Source organism: Arachis ipaensis, chromosome B5 (genome assembly GCF_059453495.1).
Source record: "Arachis ipaensis isolate K30076 ecotype BB chromosome B5, ASM5945349v1, whole genome shotgun sequence".
NCBI lineage: Eukaryota > Viridiplantae > Streptophyta > Magnoliopsida > Fabales > Fabaceae > Arachis > Arachis ipaensis.
This window is the reverse complement of record NC_142440.1, coordinates 7,379,538-7,403,120: the sequence shown is the minus strand read 5'-3', so window position 1 is coordinate 7,403,120 and position 23,583 is coordinate 7,379,538. Positions and strand designations below refer to the sequence as shown.

Here is a 23,583-nt window from a genome sequence, read left to right as displayed (position 1 = left end):
ACTATTATTACTCCAGATTAACACGTTTTATCGTTGTACTGCAACATTTATATTGAATTTGGGATCAATGATGACATGATCAAGTATAAAAACAACAAAATCTATAAGTATCGATGATTATATATATATATATATATTCTATCAACAACTAATATTATAAAATTATTATTGAATATACCATTTGTAAAAGTTTAATTAAAATGCATTGAATATACTACCAACCAATCATATTCATAACTATTTATGTACTAGGTGAAAAGAATTTAGTAGAATTTAATAAATATTCAATTTAGTATGGAAATTTATAAATAAATTTTAATTTAGTTTCTAAAATAGTATTTATTTTTAGAGACTGAGAAATCAGACCCAATATTGTATTTTAATGGCTAGAGACTAAAATTATAATTTTAGTTTCGAAATACAAAATTTTAATCCCTTCAATACGTACTTCTAAAAAATAGAAACGGTTGACACAAAAAACTAAAATTTTTAGAGATAGAGACAAAATTTTAATAACAATTTTTTTTATAACTAAAGATATTTTAATAAATATTCTTATTTCATTTCTATATTTATCTTAAACGAAATAAGATACTAAGACATAACTTAGTTATGTACACTTTATACCAAACATAATATAAAGACTTAATTTAGTCTTTGTCTCTCTGTCTTAATCTCTCTTCTAAACACGGCCTAAAGTTTCAACGAGCTTTATTTAGTTCTCAAACTTTGCGAACGTGACTCATGTTAGTCTCTAAAACAAATTTTGACGTACAGACGTTAATGGAATGTTGATCTGAACAACCGATACTAAACTCTATAAAATAACATTATTTTAGTTTTAACACTCAAATAGCTCCAGAACAACATTATAAATAGTATTTATTAAAATTTTTCCTTCCAAAACAAGTGATACAGTGTCATTTTTATACTATTTGAACGTTAATAGATTTTAGGATGCTATTTTATGTCCATGTCAATACTTTATTATAAAATTTGAAAGTTAAATAAAAACTATTAAAATTTTATAGACTAAATTAAGATTAACGTGCAAATTTAGAAACTAAATTAAATAATAACTTTAAACTTAATACTCCAAAAACACATAGGAGAAAGTAGTGATAAATAACTAAATAAGTTTATATAAAAACTTTACAGGCACAATAAATAAATAAATGAAATTCTTTGGGCTTGGGCTAATAGGCTTAAGCCCGCCCTTTGTTAGAAAATAGAAAGAAAGTAAAACTTTACCAAAAACAAAAAGAAATAAAGTAAAATAATAATAATTTAATAATATATCGCTTGACTGCTTGAGGCATATATCGTCGCCATTCATATTTCCCTGTGGTTCTTTGCTTGGTGCTTCCGCGACTAAGCTCGCTCCCCTTTTGGGAAATAATAATAATAATAATAATAATTAGGGTTTCGTGGTTCTCAGCTCGCGCACCCAGTCATGGGAGGAGGCAATGGGCAAAAGGCAAAGATGGCTCGTGAGAAGAACCTCGAGAAGCAGAAGGCCGCAAAAGGTAAAATTTTCTACCTTCTCTCTCTCTCTCTCTCTCTCTCTCTCTCTATATATATATATATATATATATATCTAACCTGTCGATTTCTGTTCGTGCGTCCTATGTGTAGCTAGAAACAATAATCGCAATTAGATTTAGAAACCACACTTTGGAGGCGGAAAATATTTTAATTCTGATTTGGTTAAAAAGAAATCTGGAAAATTGAGATGTGTTAGATCTGGTGTAGTTGTTGATTCTAATTGTTTTCTTTATACGTGTTAGGAAGCCAGCTGGATTCAAACAAGAAAGCTATGTCGATCCAGGTAATTTGGTGATTATAGTCTCATAGTACTTCAATTTCAGTCGTGTCTGCTTTGTCCTGTTTTCAACGAAAATATTAATGAATGGTTCTCTTGTGGGAAAGGTAACATAATAATAATAAATAAATAAAGAGCTGTAAAGTAATTGATCAATTTTTTTTGTTCAAAGAAGAATATTTCATCTGCATCAAAACCTTGGGAAATTGTTCCTTTTTTTTGTTTTTATTTTTTGTCTTGGTTCTTGACTTCTAGGTTATTGTTCTTGTTCGCTTGGGTGATCTTTACCATATTGCTATACCTCTTAACTGTATGATCTAACAAGTCCGAAGATATGTTCTTAAAAAGACTATCATGTAAAAGTTATGCAATGTGTTTACTAATATATTAAGATTATTGATGGTTTAATATCCAAATTCACTTAGATTTGAATCCAGTATGTGTAAGGAATATATGAATGCACTAGGAGAGATAAAAGAACAAAAGGTGAACCTGACTGTTTATTTCACAAGGTTTATTGAAATAAAGTGATTGAAGCGGAATTGTACTTGACTGATAAAAATAAATAATGTTGTGATTGATGATTGCAGTGCAAGGTATGCATGCAGACATTTATGTGCACCACATCAGAAGTGAAGTGCAGGGAGCACGCCGAAGCCAAACACCCTAAATCCGATGTTTATGTTTGTTTTCCTCACCTTAAAAACTAAAAAGTGAACATATTGGGGAGCACAAGTGGAGAGAACTTAATATCATCATGGCCTCTTTCCATTAATCCATTCACAGAGATCCTCCTCATATTTATGTTGGCTGTGTCTGTGTGTTGTGTGGAGAGACAAGAAGGGGAGGGAGAACATTTAATATGATTTTCCCAAATTTTGGGAAGAAACTTGTGATGCTCTCTCTTTTCTGTCACTGTAATGTTTAACGATAATTATTGTTAATATTAAGTGTCTCTTGCAGAAACATAAATTGCTGTCTTATCATGAAATTATCACAAGTTAGCTTATATGACACTAAAGTCACCAAACCAAAAATGGAACTTTTTTTATTCTCCAATATGCTCGAAATCAATTTTACTTTGGTATATAACTATATATACGTGTTGTCTCTTTGCTGCTGAAGATTGAATTTGGCTATAATGGCTGTTTAGTTTGTACCGGAAAAAATGATTAGTAGTTGTTTGTATCAGACCTTTACGGACATGTTTTAAACCAGCTTTGAATTTAGATTCACGATGATATGTAAGATTTAATATGAAATTTTCATTATGAAAAACTCTCAAATATTTTTTCGTGGCGATTGATGACCATTACTACCTCTTGAAATCGATGCTGGAAACTGTTGAGTGTTGACGTTGATGGCTATGCTGGATGGGGTAAATGTTCAAACGAGCAATAGCAAATGCAGGCCACGATATCCCATCCACCCCCACCCCGAAAACAAAAACCGTGCCAAGGCGAGGAGATGAGTCAATAATTGAGCTTCTATAGTTTATTTACGAATGTTCAAATGTAGATAAACATCTTCAGTTTTTTTTATTTTCTCCACCCCCCACCCCCTCTCTTTCTAATGAATGACGAATTTCAGCGCTTGTTTTTTGAATTCAGCCGTATACAAATTGTATAGTAATTTAATATGTAGCACATAATCTTTGGAAATATTACCGGTCTGGATCAAGGCATCCTAACAATTCTATAGTAGAATAACGTTGCCTAGGCTCTAAGATCTTGTACGTAATCACAACATAACAGACACAACCTCAAGTTTCAAGATATAACATTATTCTTCAACCGAAACATACTAGTTTCACTCCACAAGAAAATTAACTATGATAAACAGAATATAATCAAGGTGCAATTGGGGGTACTTTAAAACAATCCCGAATTATATGGAGTCGGGTTTATGGATACACAAATGATTTACTGTGTCCTCATTCTGCTACTTTCTGCAGCCCTAACTTGAGAGAAATATGGATGTGCCTGAAGGATATACGCAAAGGTGGCATAAAAAAGTTAGTACACAACTGACGTATATGTGCGCGCACGTGCGCTAAACTAAAATATTACAAACTATATATGCAACCTCAGAACCATGTTATGTCAAATTGAAAAAACTATCATTACCATTGCTTCTCTGGCTGTTAGCCTGTCTTGGTGATCATACCGAAGGAGCTTATCAAGAAAATCAATTGCCTGCATGTCAGTCATGTGGAAAGAATGAGATATGTATCTACACATGCAAGAATGATAGACTGCATTGCAGGGTACACTAAATGCAAGGCCAATGCGAAATTGAAAAACTGCTTAAATGACCTCTGGAGACACAAGATGCTGATTATCTGCATTGATAAACTTAGACCATGGTTTGCGACTGTGTCTGCACAAGAGAGAGATAATAAAAGATGTGTTAAAACAGTGATCTTTCTTACATAGCAGGAGGATATTCAGTCAAAATAAGCAGCAAACTTCTGATGAGATTGCTTGGACAAGGATACCTGCCTTGCCCTGGAATGATAAGTTGTAAATGAAATTAACTAAATTAAAACTGATGAAATATGTGGAAAATTAATTAAAGACAATACTTACCTTCCAACAAGAGCATCAAGTTGAGGATCAAGCTCTAGATGATACTTATTCAGATACGCGTTCAGTTCATCAGTCCCAAGCACCTGCATGTCACAAATAATTAATAATAACTCCTTTTTAGAAATAAATATTTCAGTATGTTTGTCAATCAAACATTAGCAATGGTGTAACTCCTTTTTAGAGATGAATATGTTGGTAAATGAAATGATGGTCAGTACAAGGGAAATGACACCATAGGCATAATCTGGAACTAAACATTTAATTTAATTTTCCAACATGATCATGATACTCATTCATTCAAACATTTATACACTATTTCAGAGCAACATGAATCCTACCTTAGCTATTTTGACAAGCTGATCATGGTTGTCATGACCATAGAAGAAAGGTTCCTTGCGAAATATCTATATCAAAACAATGAATGTTAAAAGTACATTCACTTTTATACTATCAGCATAGCTAATATGCCAAGGGTAGGCCATAAATATCCAATAACCTGTAACTATAATTCTCACCATTCCAGCAAACATGCAGCCAAGGCTCCACATATCTAATGAATAGTCATAGTCTTGCAAATCAACTAGAAGTTCAGGCCCCTTGAAGTATCTGAAAATCAAAAGTACAGCACATGACAATATATAAAATTGGAGACTATGAGCTTACAACATGATACTAAAAAGTGTTGATAGGAATCCATGTTATAGGACCTGGGTTTAGGTAACCAGAGAAAAGGGCAGAAATTTGTTCAGCTAAAATAGAAAAGAGGGAGAGCAGCTTGAAGAGTTGAGCCAGACTAAACTCAGATCGAAGAGGAGAATCAAAATTTTCATTTGTAAAAGATGCATTAATTGTTAAAGTTCTCTATAGTCTTTTTGCAGTTCTTAATTGTCACAATGTTCAGCAACAAGAAATGTTGCACTCAATAAACCCAAAAAACTTCCAGACCCACAGTGAGATTAATTAGAAAAATAGTAGTGGTGTTTGGTCTTATAAGAATGATGTACTGTTGCTTCACATAACCACAACTTCAGAATTTCCTTAGGGGGAACAACAAACATGACACACAAAATGCTTAGACATTTTTTGAGTAATCTGTCAAATTTGCTAATTCCAAATTGACACTGCCTTAATGGTTCTATGTCACATCAATAAATTTATTTAGGTTTTCTTTTCAGCTTATCTCTGCTCTTGGGAACAAAGTTGAGACCATGTTCAGCAGGTCAGAAAATGTTACCTTGAAGCCACACGAACATTATATTCCTTTCCAGGATGATAAAATTCAGCAAGACCCCAATCTATTAAGCGAAGTTTTCTTAATTCATGATCAATCATAACATTATGAGGCTTGACATCTCTATGCATTATGCCTTGAGAGTGGCAGTAATCCAATGCCTGCAAATCAAAACTAAAGCAGTTAGTGGCAAGGAAAAAAATTACCAATGTATTTACTGAAAACTAAGTAATAATTTCATGATATATAACTACATGTCTATTGTCTACATAAGCAAACATTATATAAGCCCTATAATTATGAGCCAAACAGAGAATACATGTAAGGATCCTAATCCACATCAAATGCACTCAATTTTTTAATTAACGGTAAAACATCAACTAAGGAAAGGAAAAATACGTATAATGACAGTTACAAAATACTAGAAGAGATTGTAGGATCTTGTTACCTTGAGGAGCTCATATATGTAATAGCGTATGTCATAATCAGTCAAGGTTGGATACAAAACTTTAAAATCTGTACTGTTGACATACTCAAATATCAAGCTAGGAGTTTTCGAATGTTGATCTCTGACAATATCAAGAAGTTTGACAATATTAGGGCCTCCACAGAGGTTCTGAAGTATTTTAATCTCCCTTTTAATCTACAAAATGACGATGAAGATCTCATAAGAAAACTATCGCCAAGAATAACTAAAATGGCATGGTACATAGGCACTCATAACATAATCCATGGGGCAGCATATCTTAGAAGAATTGCTCTGATAAAGCACCTGTAGCTGGCTTAATTCATAGCCTGCAGATTCACAATTAGTGTAGAAAGCAACTCTAATGAAAAGAAGATTACCTTTTTTTTCTTGACAGGCTTGAGAATCTTGATTATACAGCGCTCATTGCTATTAACATTTATGCCTTCAAATACCTCGCTATATTTCCCCCTTCCCACTTTCCGCACAACCTCATAATCATCTTGATCACTGGAAAAAGCATACAGTAGTTAACAAAACAAACAATACTGCTAGAATAAAAACTGTAAAACGAACAGGATTTAGATCCCAAAAGGTCCTAAGGCATGGACACAATCACAGAGATAAATATCAAGATGAAATCGTCAGAAGGTCCCAAACCACATTTCCCTTTCAGCACAAGTAAACCACGAGCTAATTATAGAGTTCACACAAACAACAATCACTTTAGTTAAATAAATAAACAACCAAATAAAATGCGCATAACTTGAAGAAATTGTCAAATAAGATCGTATTACAAGGTGATTTCCTACGACACATAAGCTAAGCAAAAAAGCATGAGATCCAAACCAAACAGGTATAACTTGAAGCTAAAAGGCAGAATTCCCCATCCCTTAGCTAGCTGCTACAAAAAACCGTTAAACCTATTGGAATTCAAAAGTAAAACATTAACACCAGCAGCTAAGAAACTATGCGCGCATACACACGCCTGCTTATATTAATAGCAAGAAATTCCCCTTCACTTTGTGATTTGTTGAATTATACTATTCGGTATTCAGAACGAATAACATAGCAAATAGCAAAAAGAGAGAGATTAGGGTTCGGTGCAACGTTACCCCCATTGAACGTTGAGGGACTCATAATCCCAGTACTCTTTGGGGCGAAGAACATTTATATCAGTGTAGACGCGCGCCTTCGACATAGCGGGGCGCTCCGAATCTGAAAAGAAGAGATCTCGAATTTGTGATGATTGATTTGTGCTCGGAGAGATAGTGATGGTGGTTTTAGTTAGTTACGATGCGCAGGGTAGGGAGGATGCGCAACCGGCGCATGGAAGGGAACAGGGTTGCACAGTAGTAAAAGGCGAAGGAGGGAGAATAGTCGTAGTAATGTGATGTTGACGAGATGATGATTGGTTGGCGCGCATGTTAGCACTCATGTGCACTCCATCACCGTTTCTTCCTATGCCATCCTTCTCTGGCGCTTCGCAACAAAGAGAAAGGAAATTAAAGCTGCGTTTGGCTTTGGTGGGTTAGAGAAAAGAGAAATATCCTAAGCGGGATGGGGGGGTTCTTCTTGTGTGTGATGCTTCATGCTTGGACCAAACCTGTGGGTCCATCTAACGTGAAGAATCTGTTGACGTGTAAATTACTGACTTGCCTTCATAAATATCTAGAGCTGACCCAATTTGAGAGATTCTTACTTTCTGTATTCAGGAAAAAAAAAAAAACTTACCATTTCCAAGAGGGCTGAGGTCGGAGTTACCTGCTGGCTGCTGCTATTGTAAGCCTAATCACATGATTAATAAAGAGTTGAATGATATTTATGATTTTATATCTTTGGGACGATAAAGAGTTGAAATAAATACTTTTATTTAATGAGAAGTACTTGTGAACCAAACTCTGAAATATATGGCAACAAAATAAGTAGCAATCATGCCAAAGGACTATGGGGAATTGCGAATTGGGGATAACCTCATCAAGTTGAACGAATTTTCCCTTTCGGTTTGATTGCGTCTTGTAAGAGTGAGTGATGATGAAAGCCCAATTATTGATACCTTGTACTTCACTATAAAAGTTGGGGCACGCCGACCCAAAAGAACTTTCAACTCAAACACCTTTTAGGGAATAAAAAAAGTTTTAACCCAATACCAAAATAAATAAATAAATGTTTTAACTCAAAATATATCCTTGTAGTGAATGTGACTTGTGAGTATGCGACATTCCACCGGTATAGCAACCAAAATTACGATTTCGTCATCATGGATATGCCTCATTGTCAGAGCCATGGAGTGTTAGTACAATTGGTCAATCTGTATCATCATCTCCATGAACTAATAAAATACAATTATTTACATGAGCATCTTCCAAATAAGAACTTACAAATCAACTACAAGTGAATGGATCGAATTGTGATATGGAAAACCTAAATAAAGAGAAGGAAAAAAATGTAAAAGAAATATACCGAAAGGGAATTGAATGATATCAGAAAAATAGCAGTGCTTATAATTGCAATGCTTATACAGCTATGTCACTCTTGTTTCTCCAATTTAGACTTCTTTAGGCTGAACCTGCTCAAAGTCAAAAACCTCAAACATTAGACGTCTCACATCGCGTTTCCCATAAACAAGATATGAAAGCCCGTGAATCGCTTGTTGAATAGATGCTGTGGCAGGGTTTCTGTTCCTCCGGTTGCGCTCGAAAGAGTCTTGTTTATCGTCAGCATATATAGCAAAACCATGAAGATGTTTCTCCCTCAAATATCTACCACAATACTTGTTCAGAAGAAGGCGTCGGTGCCTCTCTTGAAGCCATAATCCTGGAGCGTCTAAATGCTTCATCAACAATCTTTCAGCCATCACCAAATCCTTAATACAACAATTTTTTCAAAGATCAAAAAATATATATTAATACAAAATTATAAGACCGAGTAGAAATATCTTTAGAATCTGATTAGAAGCTGTGTAGTAAATGCATGATATATTTCTTAACAAAACTAGAGTCATTGGACCTATGCAGTCAAATTATCCCAAAGACAGCGGAAATAATTTACCTGTATCTTTTGGCCGATGTATTCTAATCTCTCAAAGCAAAATCGAGGATGCTCAAATTTGTACTTTGATGGATGCATGAAACAGAGCTGCAATTACATAAAACATTCAACATTAGAACTTATAACAGAAGCAAGAGAACCTTCAAACTTTTAATTTCTAATATTATATCTTCCATCGAAGGGTCTTGAAGAAACTAAAAAGTTGTTCTCATAATAAAATGCAAAGTTTTGTTCAGAGACATATCAAAGGTACACCTAATCTCAACCGAACAATCGAAGACAGATATATGATTTTGATGAAAAGATAAGGAAAAATAAAACAGCAGGCAATAGTAGAGCTACAGTTACCTGCAATCCAAGTCCAAGCTCTATGTTCCTGGCTTCTGTAATCTCTGGAATACTATCAGTCATTTCTAACGGATATCCAAGTGTCTTCATAACCTTGGGTCTGCTATCATAATCCCATAAATTTCCTCTGAATCTATGCATGCCTGGAGGAACACAAGCTCGGAACAGCCTTGGATGTGCAACCAGAGCATCTGCAGGAGGCTGAGTGAAGAACAGTAAACATCATTAATGTGTTTCCATTTAATAATAGGCATGTATTTCTGTTGCAGGGCAACAATTGACGATTGAAATTTGGCAGTACTGAAGAAAAATGTACTCAAAGGCTGCATTTGAGCTGTGGACATAGTAAACAGATCTTTATGAGCTAACTATTTTTTCAAATAATATTTTAGCAGAAGATATGGAGAACTTACCCTATATGAGACAATATCCTGCCAGCTTATCTTGCCTTCAAGTTCATTAGACACATGATCTATGTCTTCAAGTTGTCTGCGCAGTTTGGGTTGGCAATCTTCAGCATCTGGATCCATTCCAAATACTTCAAAAAGAACACGATATACTTCTGGAATACCATGACAAAGATAGATTGCACCAAACAAAGCTCCAAATACTGACCTGCCAAAGAATAACAAGGGTGAAAAAAGGAGTGAAAATCTCATTCAGAAACAGATTACGAGGAGAATCCAAAATTTTCTTTTATTTCCTAGATCTTCTTTAGACAGTGTGCCAGTCTAGCATCTTGATATTTTGAATTCATTAATCATTTGACAATTTTCGACTTGAAAAGGAGACAATACTAAATAGATAGGTTATTGATCTCAACATAAACCTGTACTTCATGTCACAAACCAGTACATCAAATTAAAGATGCTAGTCCACATGCGAAACAAAATCCAGAGACAGAGGTATCTTATGTGCACAAGCATCCACTGCATCCCAATTTCAGTCAGTTATCTTGTTCAAAGGCAAAACAACATCAGCAGAACTTTCATTACGAATTATCTACTCTTCAGCATCTCAAGCACACGAAACACAGTAATTTCAATATCTTTCGAAAGAATATCAACATAGGAATAACAGAAATACGAAACTAAGAAACTTTAAAGTTTAAAGCAGATAGCAATGCATACGCTAACACCAAACCTAACAAATCAATTCAATTTGACAAGTCATAGAAACAAGAGTTCCCTGGCCAATCGGGGCAGAATTGAGAACTTACTTTACAGGTCCCTCCCTATCCTTCCTCAACATCCGATCAATATCATCATAGGGAAAAACCAAATTCTGCAAGCTTGCAGCCTTGATCCACCGAGGCAAGCTCCTCTTCCCAATCAAACCAAACACTCTCTCCCTCATAGGACCCGGCGACTCCATAGGATACCTCTGCAAGCAGAACTCTGCCATGACCAATTCCAGCACGTACTGTCCAATAAAGAACAGCCTAGAATGCCCTGACCTCACGTGGCGCGCCTTGGTCCTCTCGCAGGACGGATGCTGAAATGCCAGATACAACAAATCATCGAACTGTTTGGCAGGGTTGTCGTCCCCCAGAGCCTCGGAGGGCTCAAGAGGGTACCCCAGAGCCTGCTTGGCTTCCAGCAAGTAGTCCTCAATCCATGCCTTGTCGGCACTGTTGAGCCGCGAAGAAGGCAAGCACGAACTCAACAAGGGGAACGATTTTAGGGACATTTGTGGGCTCTTGAGGAACCTATATAGTTAGTTAGTTAGTTACACTGGATAATGTGCCTGGAGGTGAGTGCAGAAATCTGATAACTAACTCGTAACTAACCTGTCAGCGAGTTTGTTGTCGTCTAATGGGGGCTTCAAGAGGAACCTTCTTGTGGGACCTTTCTTCTTAGGAGAAGTTATCTTCTTGCGTTCGGCGAGCTCCTTGAGGAGAGGATGGGGGCTGGTGTTGGGGAGTTCCTGCTGCGGCGGTTCCAAGGCTACGGCGAGAATGCGAAAGCTCCGTGGATTCCGGTTTCTGGAATTGTGGTTTTTTATTGGGAAGGGGGAGAATGAAGAGGAGAAGGAGTAGCTGGAAAGGGCGGGTGAACATGGTTTCGGGGAGAGTAAGGAGGAGGAAGAAGAGAGTTCCATTTGGAGGAAGCTAATTGTGGGGAAATGGGAGAAAGTAGGGTTTGAACATTAGGAGGATTGATCACTGGGTTATGCTAGCTTGTGTGAATGGGTTTGACGCCATAGACGAGGGGTTTAGTTGCAGGGTTTAGGAGTTGGACCTGCGAAGGTAAGATAAGGTGAAGCTGAAGCAGCTCGTCGCTGACGATGAGACGCAGACTGGATAAAAGATATTTGATTTTTTATTTATTAGAATAAATAATAAATAATAATCAAAATAGTAGTTAAATTACGGAAATTATTTTTAATATGAAAATGGAGATTGTATTTTAGTTAAATATTGATATTTGAAGTGTATTATATTATTGTGAAAATTATTTAATACGCCTCTCACGTGTTGGCTAAGATGTTGTTACATGTTCAACACACCCTCCACAATGTTAACTTTCCACCAACAAAATTCACCCACTTGTAATTATATTAAATAATTTCATTTTCAACAAAAACACCAATATTTTTTTGATATAAATGATATGACCAGTAAACATCGGTTACGAGTTATAGCTCGAAAACGTATGGTCTTCAATCATAACCGACCTTTTCTAATAAACAGCATTAGCTCCTAATTGATAACGTCGGATATGCAATCAATCCTCTTCTCAGGCATTACAATTAAGAAAGGGAACGATCAAACCTCGTCCGCATAGGTATAAAAGAGACGAGGAAACAATTGAAGGTAGGATCATCTTTTCATGAAAAATAGCTTTCACATATACATCTTCTTGCTAACTTAAGCATCGGAGTGCCTTTGCAGGTACCCATCCTCCAGTTTCTGGTCAACCGACGTATACCACATTCCGTTGGGAAGGATCACCGACCTCCGTCAATAACCGAGTTATACCTCCACCTACTCAGGCAAGAACATATTGGCGCTAGAAGGAGGGCCTATATTTGGGATATTCTCTTTCGTAGGCCCTTAATTCCCTAACATTTGACGATGGCCGATGCACCTCCCCCCACTCCGTCCGAGCTTCTTCGGATGGTGACTGAGCTCCAGCAAGCAAATCAACGTATGGCTGAAGCAAATCAGCGCATGACGGAAGAGAATCAAAGAATGCAACAACAAATTCAACAATTGGCTAATGCCTGTCTGGAACACAACAATGATCGCCGCGAACGACAGGCGAATGACGAACGTCAGTCCGAATCGACCCATATCTCGGAGACACCTCAGGACGACGATGCAGATCATCAAAATGAGGACACCATACCTAAGGACGAGAATGATGAGCGCGATAATTCAGCAAGACCTTTTACAACCAACATCATGAACTTTCAGCTGCCCAGACAATTCATGTTACCGACGACCCTAACTCCATATGATGGGCTAGGGGATCCTAAGCAGCACATTAAAAAATTCTGATCTATTATGATCGTTAACGGGGCATCCGACCCCATTTATGTCGTTACTTTCCTTCCTTTTTAGATGGACCCGCACTTGACTGGTTTTGCTCTTTACCTGCAGATTCTATCTCACGCTTCCAGGAACTAGCTAAGCAATTTGATGATCACTTTGCAGCGTCAACAATTTACTTACACGATTCCGATTACCTGAATACCATTAAGCAGGGTCCGCAAGAAAGTTTGAAGGACTACATTACCCGTTTCACGAAGATCGCTATGCGAATTCCTTATCTTCACCCTGAAGTCCACTTGCATGCTATTAAGAGCGGCCTTCGCCCTGGCAAATTCCAAGAAGCTATTGCAGTAGCCAAGCCAAAGACTCTGGCCGAGTTTAGGGAGAAGGCTAAAGGGCATATAGATATCGAAGAGCTCCGTCAAGCACGACGAGCAGAAAAGTCGGCGTTCACAAAAGACGATGATAAACCTCGGGAGAGCAAGAAAAGTTTCAAACCCGTGTCCCGTTACGAGTCATACACTCAGTTCAACACGAAGAGGGACGACATTATCAATGAGATATTAAATTCCAAGTTAATTAAACCTCCCCGTAAAGCTGGCAGTTACCCTGAGCCAAAAAATGTTGATAAATCCAAATACTGCACCTTTCACCAAAAACATGGCCACACCACCGACGAATGTGTGATTGCTAAAGATCTCCTGGAGCGCTTAACGCGCCAAAGACATCTTGATAAATTCATTGCAGGACACATGCAGAAATGGCAAAATCCAAACTCCGACCAACCTGCGACAGCTTCGTCGTCAAAAGACAAAGATAAAACCCCAGCTCAGCCTAGAGGGGTGATTAATTGTATTTCAGGTGGTTACGCTGGCGGCGGACAGACAAACTCGGCAAGGAAACGGACATACAGAGCTATGTTGGCAGTCGAGCATACTACCAACAATAATCAACCAACCCTAGACGTACCTGAAATGACTTTCGGCTATGCTGATTTCAAATCCAACCATGTCAACTATGACGATCCCGTGGTGATCTCAATTCAGTTGGGAGACCTTATAGTTCGAAAAGTGTTACTTGACCCAGGAAGCAGTGCCGACGTGCTATTCTTCGCCACATTCCAGAAGATGAAGCTGAGCACCCATATTCTGCAGACATACTCGGGTGATCTGGTCGAATTTCAGGGGAACGAGTTCCTGTGCTAGGCTCGGTGTGGTTACAAACCACACTCGGTGAGCAACCATTATCTAAGACACAAGATATACAATATCTTGTGGTCGATTGTTTTAGTCCTTATAATCTTATATTGGGAAGACCTTTTTTAAATAGATTCGCTGCTATTGTTTTCACTTTTCATCTTTGTATCAAGTTTCCTGTACAGGACAACATAGTTGCAACCGTCCATGGTGATCTACATGAAGCTCGGCAATGCTACAATATCAGTCTAAAGCCAATTAAAAGAAGCAGTCAAGCGCGTGTCAATTCAATACAATTTGGACAGCCAATGCTAACCGAGCTTGACCCAAGGGCCGACTTTGAAGATCGCCCTACACCAAATGAAGATCTGACGAAAGTTATCCTCACCGAGGATCCAACCAAGTTCACCTTTATAGGAACATCCATCAACAATGAGGAAAAACAAAAGCTGATCAGTTGCTTACGCCAGAACGCCGACCTATTTGCTTGGACTTCGGGGGACATGCCAAGCATAGATCCATCTGTGATTACACATAAATTAGCAATCAGTCCAACAGCCCGACCAATCTCCCAGAAGAAAAGGAACCTCGAAACCGAGAAGCAATTAGCCTCCGTGGCAGAGGTTAAAAAGCTCATCGACGCCGAGTTCATCCGAGAAATCTGCTTCACAACATGGTTGGCCAACGTCGTGATGGTAAAAAAGAATAACGGTAAATGGTGCATGTGCGTCGACTTCACTGATTTAAATAAGGCCTGCCCTAAAGATGCTTATCCTTTACCCAACATTGACACCTTAGTTGATAATTCTTGTGGCTATGGCACTTTGAGTTTTATGGATGCATACTCTAGTTACAACCAGATCCTTATGCATCCATCAGACCAAGAAAAAACAGCCTTTATAACTGAATATGGTAATTACTGCTATAATGTTATGCCTTTCGGATTAAAGAATGCAGATGCAACTTACCAACAACTCATGAACAAGATCTTCGAGGAACAAATAGGCCAGAACATCGAAGTATATGTCGACGACATGGTCGTGAAAACAAAGGTCGGCCACCCTCACATACAAGACCTCCATGAGATATTTGCCCAGATAAGGAAGTACAACATGAGGCTGAATCCCGAAAAGTGTGCGTTCGGCGTTCGCGGGGGAAAATTCCTCGGATTCATTTTGACAAGCCGAGGTATTGAAGCAAATCCAGAAAAATGCCAAGCAATACTTGACATGCACAGTCCGACGACTATAAAGGAAGTCCAACGTTTAACAGGCAGATTAGCCGCCCTGTCCAGATTCCTCCCGTGCTTAGCATCTAAGTCACACAACTTTTTCCAATGCCTGAAGAAGGACAAAAATATATTTACTTGGAATGAGGATTGTGAAACAGCGTTCGCCAATTTAAAGCAACTCCTTTCAAAGCCACCTATTTTACAGAAGCCTAAGCTCGGCCAACCATTATATTTGTACTTATCTATCACTGATGTAGCAATTAGCTCTGTTCTCATTGCAGAAGACGACAAGCTTCAACAGTCAGTCTATTTTGTGAGCAAGTCATTACAAAATGCAGAACTTCGCTACCCAAGACTTGAAAAGCTCGCCTTGGCGCTAGTCTTCTCCCTAAGACGGCTCCGACCTTATTTCCAAAGCCACACAATAATCGTCAGAACCGATCATCTACTTCGTCAGATACTCTGTAAACCTGAGTTGGCAGGACGACTAATTAAGTGGTCCGTTGAACTCTCTGAATTTGACATCCTATATCAGCCTTGAGGATCTGTCAAATCACAATGGTTAGCCGATTTTGTAGCTGAATTAACAGGCTCATACTCGGAACAGGAAAGCCAGACATGAACCTTGTTCATGGATGGTGCCTCAAACCCTCAAGGATCTGGAGCAGGCATACTATTGGAAAGCTCGGACGGCATAACTCTAGAACACTCCCTCCGTTTCTCTTTCAAAGTCAGTAATAACCAAGCGGAATACGAAGCCCTCATAGCTGGTCTCAGGTTAGCAGCCGATTTACATATTACCAATTTAAAAGTATATTGTGATTCTTTATTGGTTATTCAGCAAGTAAATCAAAGTTTCCAGACAAAAGATTAGACTCTATTCAAATATTTAGACGTTGTGCAACAATTACTAGCACATTTTCCAAAAATTAAAATTCTCCATATACCTAGGAAACAAAATCATAGAGCAAATGTTTTATCAAAACTGGCAACTACACAGGCACACACTGCCACGCTATTGCAATCAACTCTAGATAAACCGAGCATTGATATGTTGCACATTCTGAACATTTTAAATAAAGACAGTTGGAAACATTCTTATATTCAGTACCTCCGCCATGGTTCTATTCCTGACGAAATTCAAGACAAGAAAAAGTTTAGAAGACAAGCATCTTTCTTTACATTGCTAAATAACGTTTTGTATAGGCGAAGTTATTCTCGACCTCTCTTGAAATGCTTGGACAGGGCTGAAGCCGATCTTGTTTTATCCGAAGCCCATGAAGAAATATGTGGGATACATTCTGGAGCTCAAAGCTTGGCACAAAAGGTCTTACGAGCAGGGTTTTATTGGCCCACATTGTCGGAAGACAGCAGAAAGAAGGTCAAGACCTGTGACAAGTGCCAAAAGCACGCACCGATTATTAACCTACCTGCAGAACACCTTCATCATTCAGTGGTAAGCTGGCCTTTCAATAGGTGGGGCATTGACATCCTCGGCCCCTTCCCCACCGCCTCAAGGCAGGTAAAATATTTGGTAGTAGCAATTGATTACTTCTCTAAGTGGATCGAAGCCCAACCTTTGGCAAAAATAATATCATCACAAATGATAAATTTTGTTTGGAGATATATCATCTGTAGATTTGGCATACCACAACACAATGGTGTATGGCTCCGAGGCGATGATTCCTATGGAGGTGTCACAAAGCTCAATGCAAACGCAAGCTACAGATCATGACCAAGCTCGATCAGCCGAACTTGACCTAGTCGAAGAAATACGAGATATAGCAGCTGTTCGGCACCGAGCCTTACAACAGCAACTTGCCCGACGATATGCAAGAAAAGTAATTCCCAGAGGATTTAACATCGGTGACTTAGTATTAAGGAAAACAGAACAAGCTCGCCGACCTTCCACCCACGGCAAGCTCGCAACAACTTGGGATGGTCCGTACCGAATATGTGAAGTCGTCGGAAGAGGCGCCTACAAGCTAGAGCATTTAGATGGCAACAAAATTTCCAACACATGAAATGTACACTCACTAAAGCAATACTACAGTTAAGAACAACAACATGCTAGTACTCTTTTTCCTATCTTGGAATTTTTCCCAAAAGAGGTTTTGCTCAAGAAGGTTTTAATGAGGCTAGCTTACCGACATAAAAGATGTCAAGGTACTATTTATAAGTAATTTCCAATATCTTTTATGAAATTTTTCACGTACTTCTTTCAAATTAAAAGCTATTACCGAATTATCAGACTACAATATCCTTTTACAAAAGGGTTGCCGATCAAATATCAAAGTCGCATTATTCAAACACGAATGCGCAACACTTAAGCAAAACTAAATGCTTAAAACAGAAAAATACACACACAATATCCTCACAAGGATAACCAGCGCAAAAACCAGACAAGATCATAACAAAAATTTAGCAGTCATCACAAAAACATAACCAAAGTTTCCAATTCGTAAGTTACTGCCAGAAAAGTTTTTGTCCCAAAAGTCAGAGGCAAGGAAAAGTCCTCCAAAAACATAAGTCAAAATAATAAACAGAAAAGCAAAAAGTAAAAAACTAATCAGCTAAGTTGTCATCGCCTTCCTCGGCAGCTTCTTCATCATCAACAAGCTCACCATCACGGATTATTTTACCAGGATCCATAGTAGAAAAATCCCCATCAGGTACAAGAAACTTTGCCTGGTTAACAGCTCGCTCGAACTCCTCTGCAAACGCATCCAGAATGTCACCCTCTTTGGTATTCTCCATTTCTTTTATTTTTCAAGTCAGTTCAATAACTCGGTTACTTAAACCGACAAGTTCATCTTCCTTCTTCGCCAACAATTCAACAGTCTTTGCTCGACCTTCCTTTTCCACCTTCAGTTCACCTTCAACTTCAGCAAATCTCTCTTTCAGGTCAGACAAGGCCTTTTCCTTTAATATAAGCTCCTCCTTTAACGTCATAGTTGCAGACGCATCATGTGAGACCTTTTTATGTTTCTTCTCTTGGCTACGACCAATGTTGGCAAGTCGGAAACCTAGTACCTGTTATTTAAGAGCCAGTACTTAAATCAGTATCAATTCTTGACATAAAACCACATAAATCGGAAAGAACTCACCTGAAGAAATTGGTCGACTCCTATATCCCCGACCTCTTCCACCAGAGATACATCTGTCGATGATTGAACGACCTCATCAGCAACAACATTAAATGGAAACTTCGGACACCAAACAGAGGAACTCTCTCCTTCATTATCAAAAGCATGCAACTTTTCCTGCTTCAAGGTAAAACTCGACAAATCCTCTAACAGCAACATTTCCTCCTTACTTCGTTCACCATCCAACCCAATCAAATCTGATTTTCTCTTTTTAAACACAATTCCTTTTTTTCTTGGAGGTTGGTTAACCTCGGCCCCACCATCCACCTTTTAAGGGTTAGAAGAAGAACCTTCAAAGTTCTTCGCCTTGAACCGAGATCTTAAGCTCGAAGCTGATACTCCAGGATACTTCCCAGCTGAAAAAAAATATAAATACATACATATATATATATATATATATATATATATATATAAATGATTATCAAACATGCCTAGCATCCCAGAAAATACCTACATTTCACAAATTTCCTCACCTAGATAGTCCAACACAGTCGATCTATTATCTTCCCAAGGGAGTAAGTCAAACACAGACACTAAACAACCCTTATCCACTATTTCAATAAAAAAAGGATATTATGCATTCATTCTGGCCGGTGATAAGTTCAGGGCCTAGTATATGCTGTGGTTGACAACACCAGTACATGGGAAATTTCTCCCCTAAGTTTTCATCAAGATAAAATGGGAACTCCTCATCTACCGACTTTACTTTTAAAAACATTTCTTTAAAATCTTTGAAGGACGACTTATAGAGTTTAAAAATAGAAAAACCTGGAGTGCTATTCAAATTTATCCACAGCCCTTTCCACACCCCCTTGGCCTAAAATAGTGAAAAGAACAATTCCAGGTCTGCTTCCACTTCGAGGAATTCCATCAGAATTTGAAAACATTTAATAAATGCCCAGCCATTAGGGTGAATCTGAGAGGAGGCACAGTTCATCTGTGTCATTACATCACACTCAAAACTCGAAATCTTTCCTTCTATAGAAAACTCGATCGGACCAGTTGCATGGCAACAACTCCAGACGAAGCCCTGGTTTCACTATCCTGGATAAACTGACTCTACTCACACTATCTCTATCTGAGAATAGCGAAGCCCGTATCTGAACGTCACTATCCATCCAGTCATAAAACTCATTGTCCTCCACCTTAGGTAACGCTTTCTTCTTTTTCTCACTCATTTTTGCAAACAAAAGAAAGAAAGCTACTTCTGATAGTAAGAAAAGAGGGGAGTTTCACTAACCTCTAGTACTCATTCTCCTTAAGAGCTTCTGTTGATATCTCCCAGTCCAATGAAATAAAATTGCAAAGATTACTTGCCATCCATTTAATCTAACTTTTCAGTTCCGTGAACCAATCTCCACCATTAACAATACACCACTTTCAACGGTTGGTGAAGTACATTGGAAATAGCGCACTGCTATTAAAATAATAAAATAAACCGTGCCATGAAAAAATAGAAGCATTAATTCCTACTAACCTTCCATCTTCTATGCCTTTTCATATATTACAGATAGACTTAAATGAGCCACGTTAATCTGGGGGCTCCATATGCTAAACTATAACTCGTTAATGACCATTTAAAAGCTTAAATTGTCTCTTTTAAGTCAGGCCAAGCTTGGGGCTGTGATATGACCAGTTAACATCGGTTATGAGTTATAGCTCGGAAACGTATGGTCCTCAATCATAACCGACCTTTTCTAATAAACAGCATTAGCTCCTAATTGATAACGTCGGATATGCAATCAATCCTCTTCTCAGGCGTTACAATTAAGAAAGGGAACGATCAAACCTCGTCCGCACAGGTATAAAAGAGACGAGAAAACAATTGAAGGTAGGATCATCTTTTCATGAAAAATAGCTTTCACATATACATCCTCTTGCTAACTTAAGCATCGGAGTGCCTTTGCAGGTACCCACTCTCTAGTTTCTGGTCAACCGACGTATACCACATTCCGTAGGGAAGGATCACCGACCTCCGTCAAGAACCGAGTTATACCTCCACCTACTCAGGCAAGAACAATAAAAAAATTAGCCGTTAAGTTATTCTCTCAAATTTTTTAACATTAATTAAATTTGTCTCTATTCAACTTTTTGCTCAAACTCGGTTGTTTTCACTTAGATTTTATATGAATTTACGAGAAGGTTTAAACTTTTTTTTTTCCTAAAGTTAGGAGTGAGTTCAAACTCGAAATTTCTAGGCAAAGATAAAAAATTATGCCATTTGAACTATAGCTTAAACTATGTGTATATGTAAAATAAATTACTAATAGTATTAGATCTCACAATTTATGTGAAGAATGAATGAAAGCATAAACTGCTATAATTCAACATATAGATACACTAAGTTATTTATATAAATATCTTCGACATAAAAAACACTGAATCATTTTTGGATGTCAACGAAAAAGAAAATGTAATGAAGCTATATGGTCTTAGTGTGAATAATTGCCAGAAATTTGCGACTGTAGTAACTAAAGCAGCTGAGCCAGGTTTGTCATATTTCTATTGGCCATTCGACACGTGCATCTATACAACTATCTCAGAGCAATTCAACCTCATCTATACTTCTCAATTCATCTAACTTTGCCACAAACGATAACTACTGAAGGTGAATTCAATTTTCATTCTTGTCACTGAATAGCTGAGTGGAGAACAACATCATAATATAGGCCCAAGCATATATACGCATTGTCTCCTTACTCGCATCGGTTGAGAGCACCTTAAACTGGTCATGAAACCACATGAAGTAGACTGTCATTTGCTATACATTTTATGGCAGCAGAAGCTCACCCAATAGCTTCTCAAATCATTTTCACGCTGGCTTCTCGTCAGGAATAAACTGTGAGAAATCAGTGAGACACCCGCTAACCACCTCACCATCAATAGAGAACACCAATTGGTACACAACGTCTTGTAGTGTGATCTGCATTTTTCAAATGACATACGAAAGGTGTGCGTTTCAAGATGCCACCGCTCGATGAATGCACTGATCAAAGGTTCATTCAACCTCGCTAGGTGGTATAACCTGACGGTTTTCAAGTATGAGATGACCAAAGTTTGAAGAGGCATATTTTGTTGCCTCATAATACTTTATATACACCAAGTTAACTGCATCACAAAATTAAAAACTGACCTTAGTCATACTTTAATGAAAATTCTAAGGAAAAGTATATGGAACCAAGAGGTTACCAGTCAAAAACTAAACAAAACCACATTAATTTGTATTATTAATTAATTAATTTTAAAGTTTTTAAATTCAAAATTTAAAAAAATTAAAATTGATTTGGTAAACCTAACTAAAATCTATAAAAACCTTCCTCTTCTCTCTCACATTAACCTACCCACCTCCAACAATCACACACACACAGACCCCTCTCTCTCACCGTCAGGCCCTCTCTGCCTCCCACCGCGACCCACTCCTCTTCTATCACCGACATCTGGCTCGTTGGATTTGCCACCGTCGACAAGAACCGCTTCCCTTTCGTGAACCAGATGTGTTACCGGAACCGCCGTTGCAGTTGGAGTTGAACTTGAGCTCGATCCCTAAGACGGCGGCAATTTCGAGGGCGGGGGGACAGCCTGAGAAGCCATGGAGGTGGTGGCGGGCGTGGAGGAAGGAGGCGACGGAGGAACTGTTGTGTGCATATGATCCCTTTTGGCCATCATAATTTATACTCGTATACTTAACTGCATCTCATGGTAGGTGAGGATATTGTGTGTGTGTGTGTGTGTAATTGTACATAAGTTCAGGGGAGTTTTCATTCATCTATCTGCATGCATATGATCCTATTCCTTTCTCACCTCAGATGGGTGGGGTTCCCTTTGATGATATTTGTTATTAGGTGTCCTGATTGATTTTTAAATATTCACATTGATGACCAGTTATCAGCTGTCAGATTTTTCCCCTAGAATGTTGCTTATTTCATTTTTCTGTGATTTCTGATACTTGGCTTTTCCCCTCTCCCAATTCAGATGTATAAAGGGCGAACCAACCATTGAAGAATACTATGATTTATATACAGAAGCTGAGACATACAGCAACCAGATATCAGAGGCAATAATACAATTCCCTAATACACAAAAATATATAAAAAAATATTCATTTAATATGAAAAAAAATCCTAATACTTAACAAAAGAAATATCCAGTTATATTTTAGCAAAAATAATTGAATATCAATAGAAACATTCACATTTGTAATACAAAAAAATTTGAAAAATATATAAAAGAACATCCATTTAGTATGAAAAAGAAACATTCTGATACTTAGTAGAAGAAACATCCATATATATTAACTCGTAGAGATTTTGGATTCACCCAAACGTATTTGGCTGGTTTTTGGCTAATACCCTTTTGATTCCCTAACAATACTCAAATTCTAATAACAATAATATAATCAACTAATAAATACATCAATAACATCACTATTCTGCTTTAAATTATATGAATCAAACCAATAGACAATAAAAGTAGCATGTTTAACAAACAATAACACACTACTATGAGTTGTATGAATCAAATCTATTTCTAATCAATAATAACACTATTTCTCTTTAAATCTAACAATGAACAAATTTTTGTACTAATCTCTTCATTCATACTTTTTGCAACGTACGCAACACCATCTAGTCAGTAGACACGATATTCTTCTTTTATGATCACACTCGTGCGTGATTCGTGAAAAACTCTTCAAATCAAAATTGAAAATGCCCTAAATGAATAATCTGTGGCCAGTTATCGCAATTTTTATAGCACCTCCCAGATAAATCGCTTTTTTTTTTTTTTTTGCGATTTCTACATATTCTCATTCTTTCCTAAACCGCGATAGATACTAGTAGATTTTGTTTATGATTTTTTTATAATTTTTAATGTAAGACTCCGGATTTTTAAAATAATTTTAATATAAATTAAGCAATTTTTATTTATAATTTAAAACTTTAGTAATTGAATAATAATAAGAAATTTATATGCCTTAAGTTGAATAATTAGATTTTTAATTTTATTTTAT

General features: G+C 37.5%; 3 protein-coding genes across 7 annotated transcripts; 1 reads left to right on the top strand and 2 right to left on the bottom strand.

Annotated features, from left to right (window-relative positions):
• Positions 1-1,319: 1,319 nt before the first annotated feature.
• LOC107640047 (uncharacterized protein At2g23090) lies at positions 1,320-2,794 on the top strand. The gene is made up of 3 exons (XM_088488531.1): positions 1,320-1,526; positions 1,788-1,828; positions 2,413-2,794. Exons 1-3 carry the CDS (start codon positions 1,454-1,456, stop codon positions 2,530-2,532), a joined length of 234 nt encoding a protein of 77 aa, XP_088344657.1. The 5' UTR covers positions 1,320-1,453; the 3' UTR covers positions 2,533-2,794.
• Positions 2,795-3,566: 772 nt separating this feature from the next.
• Positions 3,567-8,200, bottom strand: CKA3 (Protein kinase superfamily protein). Of its 5 annotated transcripts, none has more exons than XM_088488530.1 (12): positions 8,081-8,200; positions 7,842-7,895; positions 7,223-7,325; positions 6,488-6,617; positions 6,090-6,284; positions 5,645-5,802; positions 4,926-5,016; positions 4,749-4,814; positions 4,411-4,493; positions 4,138-4,201; positions 3,949-4,017; positions 3,567-3,804 (listed from the first exon to the last, which is right to left on the bottom strand). In XM_088488530.1, the coding sequence occupies exons 3-12, from the start codon at positions 7,306-7,308 to the stop codon at positions 3,745-3,747; spliced, it is 1,002 nt and encodes a 333-aa protein (XP_088344656.1). In that variant the 5' UTR covers positions 7,309-7,325; positions 7,842-7,895; positions 8,081-8,200; the 3' UTR covers positions 3,567-3,744. The 5 variants fall into 5 exon arrangements, with proteins under 5 accessions (XP_088344656.1, XP_088344654.1, XP_088344655.1 ...); XM_088488528.1 differs by lacking the exon at positions 7,842-7,895 and adding an exon at positions 7,403-7,812; XM_088488529.1 differs by lacking the exon at positions 8,081-8,200 and adding an exon at positions 7,403-7,739 and having other exon boundaries at positions 7,842-7,907.
• A 134-nt stretch (positions 8,201-8,334) lies between these two features.
• On the bottom strand, positions 8,335-11,837 carry LOC107642718 (ribonuclease III domain-containing protein RNC1, chloroplastic). Its single transcript, XM_016346175.3, has 6 exons — positions 11,296-11,837; positions 10,726-11,214; positions 9,920-10,121; positions 9,507-9,707; positions 9,159-9,245; positions 8,335-8,973 (listed from the first exon to the last, which is right to left on the bottom strand). Exons 1-6 carry the CDS (start codon positions 11,604-11,606, stop codon positions 8,656-8,658), a joined length of 1,608 nt encoding a protein of 535 aa, XP_016201661.1. The 5' UTR covers positions 11,607-11,837; the 3' UTR covers positions 8,335-8,655.
• Between the last annotated feature and the right edge of the window lie 11,746 nt (positions 11,838-23,583).